Source organism: Sinocyclocheilus anshuiensis, unplaced genomic scaffold (assembly GCF_001515605.1).
Source record: "Sinocyclocheilus anshuiensis isolate Anshui unplaced genomic scaffold, SAMN03320099.WGS_v1.1 scaffold990, whole genome shotgun sequence".
In the NCBI taxonomy this organism is placed as follows: Eukaryota; Metazoa; Chordata; class Actinopteri; order Cypriniformes; family Cyprinidae; genus Sinocyclocheilus; species Sinocyclocheilus anshuiensis.
Genome location: NW_015539926.1, coordinates 110,491 through 121,130, shown reverse-complemented (window position 1 = coordinate 121,130; position 10,640 = coordinate 110,491). Strand labels below are relative to the sequence as shown.

Below are 10,640 nucleotides of genomic sequence, written 5' to 3'. Positions count from 1 at the left end.
TATATATACACACAAAAAAATAATATTCATTTTAGCTGATTTGGTCAGTTCATGTATAACCCCATGACTTTGATGTTTCTTGCGTCATTCTGTACAGTTTGAGCTACAGGAATGATATCTGTAAATATCAGCCATAACCTTGGGATGGCATATTCTAAAGGAAGTCTGTCGGGACTGAATCGCTCACCTGACATTTGATCCCAGCCAAACTACAGCTGCAGGTCTCCGGCTCGCAGAAGCCCTGGCAGTCGCATCCGCAGTCTTCTCTCGACGTACGCAAGTCATGCAGTTGACGCTTCTCATCTTTATCGATTTTCTTCACGCCAGCGGCTTTGAGGATGCCGTATCTTCTCTTGGAGGGGTAGGGATGCAGGAAGGAGCCGTCATCCAAGTTTACTCCACTGAGGTTAATTTCATCCTCTGGGATGTCATCGATAGTCAACCCGTCAGCCTCTTCGGACTCCTGGGTACCATTTTTGGTAAGCTGCACAGAGAAAAAGGATATTTACATGATTACGACTTTAAAACCTCTCATGTTTCACAACAATTTGAGAAAATTAAGCTCAAAAATACCTTCAGCTTAAGAGCTTCCAGTTTTTCCTCCCTCAATCGGTTTTTGATTTTCTCTCGCCGTAGGTGGCGCTGTGCTATGGCAAACTCCGCTATTGAGTAGCGGCGCTGGGCATTGTGCCTCTGCACCATGCCAAGGGTGCAACCTCCCCGGCTGGGCACGCTGGTGAAGCCCTGACAGCGAGGAAAGAAGAAGACCGTAACCTGGTCAAACTGCACGTTGCCTCGCCGTGAGCGCTTGGCCTTCTTCAGGATAGATGTGGCTGAGGAAAGAGAGAAAGAGCGAGAGAATAAATATAAGACGTTCAGGCTTGTGGTGGACTTGAAAAGAAAACATTAAGTGGAAAACAGCAGGCGAATACATTCACGGAAATTCATGCTTGGAATTTCTTAATGGAAAATTAGGAGCACATGTCTGAGAGAGAGAGAGAAAAGAGAGTGGTGGGGAAAAAAAGAAAGTTCTGTTCCTAGTATCTCATTGGGGAGTATTTGAGTAGGAAGTGTGCCAAGCCTAATGGGAAGACTTGGAGTGGGTGAGTATCTTGTGTAAACATCAAGATCACATTAACATTATTGTTGCGGATGTACTAAATCGCCACTAGATGGCAGGCTACACAGCAAATCAGCTCAGTGCTATTCAGTCATACTAAAACGAGCATATTCCACCACTCAACATCAGAACAGATGTGCAAATAGTTTAGCTAATAGTTTTCAGTCTAATCCAGTCATATGCGAAGACAACTGCATTCCTCCTCGCTCGTGTCTGACAAACAATCCACCCAGGAATTTTCCCTTGGCACTGAAGTGTGCCGGGAGAGTTAAGCATTCAAAATCACAAGCCAGCGGCTGGAGGATCTGGAAGTTTGAGGATTTTGGAAGTGGTAAGGGCACTCAAGACTTAAACTTGCTATTTAATAACATCATAACTTTATAGAAGACGGGCCATCTGTCTGCACATTCCTTGCAAATTATTCCTACAACCAGCCAAAAATCTGCATTCACCGAATAATGTCAGTGGTTAAAGCATCTCAAAGAAAGGAATTCTCTTCTTGAAACAAGAAAACCATATTTTCTTTACTCAAAGTCCTTGTGCTCTGTGCAGGAATACTTGATGTCGAATTGTTAGCCTCTGAGAGAGAGAGAAGCACATTCTCCCTCAGGGCCACCAGCCCACCGATTGTTATCTGAAGGGAATGAAGGAGATGGATCTTACTGTCCCTGCAGCTGGTTTATATTAGACTTGCAAAGCTGGGAACTCATCCTTGCACGTTTTCCTATCTAGAAGCTTGTGCAAATATGTTTTGCTCATCTAATGGGGAAAAATAAAATGTATGATGGAAACCACAAATGCTCTCATATGCCCTCATATATAGACAGGACCATCTCAGAAATACAACACCATGTTATTGCTTAAAGAACAAAGCAGCTTTATGTATTATCAAGTTGGTATTGGTGACCTTATGAATTAGAGTAAACAAGTTATGCAACAAGAGTCTAATTCTGGTGACTTTATCTAATATGCTCAAAAATTGATATGGTTCTTAGTCAGGGTAGAGGCATGTTTTATTTTAAGTCACTGAGGGACAGGCAAAGAGCATGTTCAGTAGTTTGTACTTTTCAGTGTTGCATAATGATTGGCACCACACTCAAAATACATACAAAAAACTCCAGAAAACATGCTTTGTGAATATTAGACGTGCAAGCTACTGAACAGACTGTACACTACTGTTTAAAAGTTTGGGTCAAATTATTTTATTCAGCAAGAATGCATTAAATTGATCTAAAGGGAAAAGACAGACATTCATAAAGACTTCTATTTCAAATAAATGCTGTTCTTTTGAACTTTCTATTTTTACTTTCTTACATCAAAGAATCCTGACAAAACAGCACAAAAACACTTACTGACCACAAACTTTAGAATGGTAGCATATGTCTGTCACTTAGCTTTGTTCTCATTCCCGTCAAATTAAATATGCCGTCTACCCTGACAATGCTCCATTCTCTGACTTTGCTTCATAACCTCAAGCAGACAGCCGTATCGTTTCCCTTCCTTTTCTCTTCATCCTTGCCTTCCTGCTCCGTGCCCCTCTGCCTTTCTCAGCACCTGTGCTGGGTTCATGCCCGGTGCTCAGACAAAGCTCTGCGTTCATTCTGTCTCTGTCACATGGCACACTCGCTGGCTCCCTGCCCTGCCATCCTGGGAAACTCACAACTGTTTGCTTTCCCTACCCTGACTCACCCCAACAACCTGGATGAAGGGCCTGGAGGAGGTGATCTCGTGAATGGGGCATGCATCAAAACATCCTGTAATTAGTTGCATCCATGCAATTAATCTTGCACCCTCCCGTATCTCAATATCACCTTATCAGGTAGGACACCTGGTTGAAATAAGCCTTACAGACCTTATGCATAAGAAATATCAATGGAAATGTGAGTTTGACGATTCCACCTTAAAGGAATAGTTCACCCAAAAATGAACATTTGCTGAAAATGTACACACCCTCAGGCCATCCATAATGTAAATTAGTTTGTTTCTTCATCAAAACAGATTTGGAGAATTTAGCATTACATCACATGCTCACCAATGGATCCTCTGCAGTGAATGGGTGCCGTCAGAATGATTCCAAAAGTTTCTTACAAAAACAGTTTTTTGCTTCAAGACTTAAATTGATTGACTGGAGTTGATTACTTGTGGATTGTGATGATTGTATCAGCTATTTGGACTCTCATTCTGACGGCACCCATTCACTGTAAAGGATCCATTGGTGAGCAAATTATGTAATGCTAAATTTCTCCAAATCTTTTACGATTAATAAACTCTTCTACGGGTGAGTAAATTCAGCAAATTTACATTTTTGGGTGAACTACTGTATTCCTTTAAATAAGAACCACTTCTTAACCTTTAATCAGAGAATAAATTAGTACTTCAAGAGGGAAAACTCACTGTTTAAGGATGTTGCTGGGGAGCTGGGGGTCGAATCCAGGGTGTCAGAGTAGCAGCTCTCCCCATCTGAGTCCCACTCTGAGTAGGCAGAGGAGGATAGAGAGGAAGGGGAGGAGGAAGAGTAGCACGGGTCCTCCTCCACCTCCTCATACTTCCTCTTGAGAACCCCGCTCATGGCGCTAGCGTTTGGTGATCTGTGGGTAACAAAGACAGAAAAGCATTACAAGAGTGCTAAAAGGGCAAAAAATTTAAATTGTACTTTCATGCAATCTGCCTTTGTCCATCAGCTAATTTGTTTTGCAATGGAAATGGTATCGATATTGCAAGTAGCGCCTAGATGTTATCATTCAATGTAGTGCTGTTATTGTCCTAATAGAAGCTAAATGTCCAGTGAGGTTTTTAAATGCAGGCTATGAGCATTACTCTCCAAACAAGCAGCTGACCGCGCTTTATGCTGCCTCTGAACGGCGAGGAAAACAGGAAGCAATCAATCACGTCCCTCTGGTGCAAGTCAACAATTACCAGACCCTTCACCCACTTCTAAATCCAATAGCTTAGACAAATATATTGATTAGGATGGGGGTTGATTACATAGCTACATTAGTGAGGAGGGAAAATTTAGGTTACCCCACTCAAAAAACACACACATCCTAGAACTGGTAGCGGCAATTACGCTTTACACAGCTGCTAAATGCATTTTATGAGACTCTGTAGTAAATGTGTGTACAGCTTGGCACAGTAAACATGTTTATGTAAGCCCAGACTGCATTTGTCGCTGCTCCTGTGGAGTGGTTGCTTATTGGGTAATAAAAGCAATCAATCCATTGGCAGGAAGAGTCTAGCCAGTGCCCACCAGCTTTTAAGGGTCAGAGCCGGTGCAGCACAGTGGCATTTACACGACACCATCATTTGATACTGGCGGCTGCAAACTCGTTTGTTTCTCTAAACCCCAGTCAGCTAGTTCATCTCAGGCTCGGCCTCTCGATGCACTCCACAGCTTAGACACGTTCCTGCTGAAACAGGCAGAATGGAAGGAAGGAAGAAAAATGGGAAAGGAGGAAACAGTTTGATTTAGAGATAAGAGTTTTCACTGCTGCTTGAGTGAACGGACAAAAATTTAACTTAAGATGTTACAGCTAGCCATCCTATGCTAACTGGACTAAGAAAGTGCATTTTTCCCCCCAGAAGACTAAGGGATAATGAGCAGTAAATAAGTGTTTTAGAACAAGGCTTGTTCCCAGCAAGAAAGCCACTTTGAAGAAAAAGTGACAGACGGTCGTGATTGGCAGATTATACAGCTCATGATTTTGGTCTATGACAAAAAATAAATAAAGAGCCAAAATGACACTGAATCATCCCTGCCATTTAGAGTGTGATTAACACAATATGACTCAATATTAGTCTGCTGTTGTCTATTAATCAAACTTGGCACTTGATTATTGGTAGTTTTATTAAAGCAAACTAATACTTTTTGGTGCCACTGTATTTAAAAAAAAATAATTAACTGACTTTCACCAGTGTTAGCAGTCAATAATGCATTTGTGTAACTAATGCTACCTAGCAAATTACAAAATATAATTTTTTTTTACACATTATAATTGAGATGCCTTAATGTAGCCTTGTTTATTAACTTATACTTTTTAATTTATACAAAGCAAAATAATATAGAATTTTAATTTTGGTGATTTTTCGTTATTGCCCATAATAGGAAATTAATATTTGTTGATCCCTAATCTTTAGGCAAGAGTGTGTAGACTTCTTTTCCCACAGGTTGCCTTGTTTACAAGCAGAACTTCTATCCCTGTGCATGTGTGATTCACACATTAGTGCTGCAGTCGCAAATGTGCCAGACATCGAGGGCACGTCTGTGCTGTCTGCACATTCAGCCGTCTCTCCCCGGCTGCCAAATATCACTGCCAAAAAGCAGAAGGTGAGTCTTTATCTTCGTCTGAACCTGACAATATCTTCCACAAGTCAAACTTATCTGCTCATGCAACACCAGTCGACAGCAACCCTGACAAGAGGAAATATAGTTGGAAAGTTACACAATAGTTTGTGCCATACTCAGGACAAAAGACACAGCAAACAGCTGACTTGCTTGAAAACAGCAGGACAGGCGAAAGGACGTGATCTATTTTTATTGCAAACAGTATGTGTCCAGATCTGTCCTGATTTGCATGCGAACAGAGCCAGCTCGGGGAGCGTGAACCCTTACATGCTACGTCTTGATTGAAAACAAGCAGCATTCTGCACAGACAAGCCCACAGGAAAATGTTTTTATATAAACGGCAAGGTGACGAGAGAGAACTTGACACTTGACTTTGGCCACACAAGAGGAGAAGACTCATCCTCATCTGCTCTTTTGACTAGTAAATTGCATTGCGCCTTTTCCCACCGTCACGTTTCAAGACACAATCCACTCACGCTTTGTACCTGCACATGGTATCCGGTGCTCGTTCTCACTCGAGTTTACCTTCATTTAACAAAGACAGAATCCCTGAGGACGGCATGCATGCCTAGCAAGCAGAGGAGTTTTAATTAAGGACTCTGGACAGTGAGGAGAGGGGGAGGACGCCACAGAGACAGAGGGGGGAGAGAGAGGGAGAAACCTGGGTGTTAGAAGTGGGTCATTGTCTCTTGACTGCAGCCTACCTGACACATTGATTTGTTAATCTTGCCTAACGGGCAGAAACAATGACGACGAGCTAATCCCTGGAACAAGAGAGGGGGGATGCGGGGGGCTCAGCTGGAGGTCAATCTGGAGCTTGTCCTGTTGCACTCCAACATCAGCGGCGACTACAAATACGAGCGAGAATCTCACAAATAAAAAAAAATGAGCAGTCAAAACACATAAATCTGCTACAGAGCAGGTCTGGATTTCACATCCAGGCAGAAGCTGTCACCGGCAAAGTATTCCAGAAGCTCTGAGCAGGTGAAATGTTCACACTGGAGCATAAATTATGCACGGCTGCCATTCCAATAAAGGCAGTGCACTATTGAGGTATTCACAATGCTGTTGTCACTAAGGACAGTGGAAATAAATCTCGTGCACAAAGCGAGAATGGCCACAAAAGCAGCAGACTTCTGAAACCGGATCCGTTGTCGGCAGGCTCATTGCAGTTTAATGTAGCACAAGTTAAACACAAAGGCTTCATTAAAACTTCTCGAACTCCCCGCCCCCACTGTCCTGCTTTCAAAAAGCACCAAACTGTGAAATCCCGACCTGATCTTATGCAAGAGTGTTGACTTTGCCCCTCCAGCTCACGGCTTCCATCCAGATGATAATCAGCAGCATGTACCTCATCTAAAAAGTGCGACTACGATAACAGGCTGCGAAACATGGTGTAAAAACCCTTGCGAGATAAGTGGAATCAAATCCAGATTCCACAACTCACCCTGACTGCAGTTCTTAAGGGCTGACCAGCAGGGGGAGGAGGGAGTCGTGTGTTGTGCAGATCATCACTCTAGATGTCCAGCTACGCCAGAGACATTCTGTTCCTAAACCTCAACCCATGCAGAGCACACATTCATCCCAAATAGGAGCGTGCACTGATGTGGGAGGAGGGTAGCCGGCGAGAACTTTAAACAAATAAATAATGCGATGTCTCCAGCTCCCCTGGCAACGGCGACACATTCTGTAATAGTCTATCTATCCCAGATGTGTCTGTGTAGTCCAGACCGCTATTGCCCAAGAGGAACCACCTCAGACAGAAACATCTATAAAAACACCTGATGAGGCGTCACAAGTCATCACAGATTACATTATTAGGGTGGAGATTAAGATTTGTGTCATATAGCTGTATGGACTCTCTTCGTCAAAATATGCATTTCCAAATTAGAAATACACAGACAAAGATCTTTAAACACCACATGTACGGCTACGGAGTACAACAGTTTACTTTAATGGCATCCAAATTGAAATTTAGTATCTAAGACAGACAAAAATTCTGACTTGGCTGGTTTAAGGGACTTAAGGGAGTGCTAGGGGGTCCATATAAAAGTTTTTTAAAAATAATAAAAATAAGATTAAATTAAACTGATTAAAATGGTTAAAATAAGTTACTTAACACATCTAACAGTACTATCAAACTTGGGGGTCTGTGGCATCTAAAAAATAAAGTAAAACCTTTTATTTGGGCTTTAAGTGGCATTAAAAAAAATGATAGACATCCTAAAACGCCCTCAGAAAATGATTTCGCAGTTTTGAGTGAATCGTTCCTCACATTTTAAGTCAACGAGTGGAAAATATGATCGCTCAGGAAACTGCCTAAACTGAAAGCAAATTGTTCCATCACACATGGAACAATTTGCATCAATATCCGAAATGCAAACTTCCAACAGAGTGCGCAAAGTGTAGCTTTCTTGAGAAGTCATCAGCATGAGTTTGTTCTGAATAACTTAATGGTGGCAAAACAAATACTAGCCATCTTTACCAGTCTCTTAAGACTCCCAAGGGAGAGTATTTGTGTGTGTCAAGGGTGGGGGAGCTCAGGGGTCAGCAGCTCACGTCTGGGGCACTCACTGGTACCTCACAAACTGGGCGGAATGCTAGAGAGTGACAAAACAGATGGGACTCCTCTGCTTCTCTGTTTTAGAGACATCAGGACCTCCACCTCCCCCAATAGAACTGCACAAATCCCACACACTGAACTATCCCAAATAGGAACACCCAGTCTGTGGGTGGGAGCTTAATAAAAAGATGACATGTTGTGATGTACACTAATGATGTTGACATCATCTCAGTTAAAAGGTATGACTGCTTTCAATGAGACGCATGAAGACTTAAAAAAAGAGGTAAGGAAACCAGTTGACTGATTTCAATGACCATGGTACACGTGCAAGTTCACACCTCATCAACCCACAAGTACATAAAATATTTTTTTTTTCATCTTTTATGGGTCCTATTTGATCAGTTTAACGTGTACTCCAACTCAAAACAACATTTTTACATCAACATCGTAAACAACATCGTTTTGTAGGAAACAAAACTCACTCGTACAAAACTCAGGGTTCGAGTGATAAACATTTTAAAAGCCATAAAACACAATGCAAGACTTACTTAGGTTGGTTTAGGAATAAACATGAGCATGTAGGTGAGGTATGTAAACAAAATTCCATTAGCAATATTAACTATTCCCACAAACAATCCAAGTGAGGTCGCGCAAGAGACACGAATCAGCGCTCGCTCACATTGAAGCACGCGCAACACAAACACACTCAAACTTTCGAAACATCCACAAATACGCAAAGATTATCGCAATAACAAGTGCTGCTGAGCTGGTATTTTGACAATACACTAAAGTTTACATACAAGCTTTAAGTGAATGCAAAAACTTCCACTCTCAAACATTCAATCTGCTTAGGCTACAGACAGGGACTGTGAATTACCTCAGAATGGAATCCAGTAAATATGTAACAAAAGAGTGTAAAATGAGACCATTAGGTTACATTTTCACTTCAGTTACGCCAATCACGCCGCGCACAACCGGTCAGTAATTGTTGAATAATCTCTTGTGATGACACTCCTCGTGATTGCAATCATCATATAAACTGTTATACCATAAGAATAAAAAATGTTTGGTTTTAAAGCAAGAAAACGTGGATGTAAATTAATCCTTTACATTTGTGTATACAGATACGCATATTTGTGTATGGATTTATATTGGCAATCATTCAACTCAACCAAGTGAAATTGGGCTCGGATCAAGTAAGGTTTCCCTCAGACCTGCATTCATCCTCGCATGCACCCACGGTGACGTCACTGAGCGCAGATCTGCAGGCAGACTATTAAAATGATGCGGTGTGGCACCTTAAGGAGTCGCTCGCGCTTCAGAAGACACACCAGCACTATAAACGTGAACGAGGAATGCACTCGACGCATAACACACATCCAAACCAGCAATTACGGCTTATCGGATAGGCTACACACACATACGGTGCTGGAATTCTGCCAATGGATCCGATCAGAACCGACAACAGCTGCTTACGAGAGTGAGCTTTTAATCAAACCCCGCGACCGCAACCATTTAAAGTGTTTGACAGAGAAAACGCTTATATTTAGCTACTCCGAACAATACACTACACTTAAGCATGCGGGTTAAAATAATAGGCTACATCATTTAAGGATTTATTAGTGAAACAAAATGTGAGTGTATACATTGATTTACATTAAAAACCCAAAACAATGGTGAATAATGTAAACTTTAGTTAGTTTTTTCTATGTCACGGCAGCATACAACAATGTCCTCTCCCTTCGCTATTTGAAATAGTTACACAACACATTTTATCTGTTTACACTGGCCAACAAAAGAACATTGAAGTATCTGGCTGGACTCCAGCACCGAGGTTTGCCTATTAGACACATTACAAGTGCAGCGTTAAACAGCGCGGACCTCCGCTACTCACCAATAACGTGTCCGATCAGCATTAGTATATCACAATAGAGGAAAAGAAGAAGCGGTAATAATCCAAGTGATACGAAAGCGCGTTTATCCGTATAGAGATCCCGTTCTGTCCGTGTGGCTATTGTGCGCTCGGCGTACTGAAGCAGCAGCTGGAGCTGTTCCTCTTGTCTGAAGCAGACTGCTGAGCAGCGCAGTCTTTTCGTCAGTGGAAAACTCCCTCCTGGCGTGTGACGCAGGCGGTGACTCTGCCCACGCGCCGCTTCCTGCCTTCCGCGCGGAGCGACACTCTCTTCCTGGCGCGCTCGCATCCTGACACAAAATCACTATAGTAACACGATTGAGAAAAGACCGGAACACAATAACCGCGGGTTATGGGAAATAGCAAATGTTTCATTACTCTGAAAAAAATGTACTGTAACCATAGTTCCTGTAAATACTGTAGTAATCATAGTAAATAACATTTCCTAAAAACATAGTAAGACCTTTCAGTATCTCTGCTATTTTGTTATATAACAGTGACACATTACTATGTTTACTATGGTAAACTGTGTGTGTGTGTGTGCGTGCGTGCGTGTGTTAGTGCTGTCAAACGATTAATCGCGATTAATCGCATCCGAAATAAGTTTCGTTTATATAATATGCGTGTACTGTGTATATTTATTATGTATTATATATTAATATGCATGTAAATATATGTAAATATTTTCTAAATATATATTGTA

At 41.8% G+C, this 10,640-nt stretch overlaps 1 protein-coding gene across 3 annotated transcripts in view; it reads right to left on the bottom strand.

Annotated features, from left to right (window-relative positions):
* Window positions 1-10,186, bottom strand: part of LOC107686682 (cysteine/serine-rich nuclear protein 1) — a 13,876-nt gene extending 3,690 nt beyond the window's left edge. The window contains exons 1-4 of one of the 3 annotated variants that reach the window (XM_016483767.1): window positions 9,920-10,186; window positions 3,515-3,708; window positions 574-833; window positions 188-484 (exon numbers count right to left, since the gene is read on the bottom strand). In XM_016483767.1, coding sequence (XP_016339253.1) covers window positions 188-484; window positions 574-833; window positions 3,515-3,689 — 732 coding nt within the window. In that variant the 5' untranslated portion in view covers window positions 3,690-3,708; window positions 9,920-10,186. Of the gene's footprint in view, window positions 1-187; window positions 485-573; window positions 834-3,514; window positions 3,709-8,902; window positions 9,207-9,239; window positions 9,479-9,919 lie in introns of those variants that run through there. The other 2 variants (XM_016483769.1, XM_016483768.1) reach the window with 2 other exon arrangements.
* Between the last annotated feature and the right edge of the window lie 454 nt (window positions 10,187-10,640).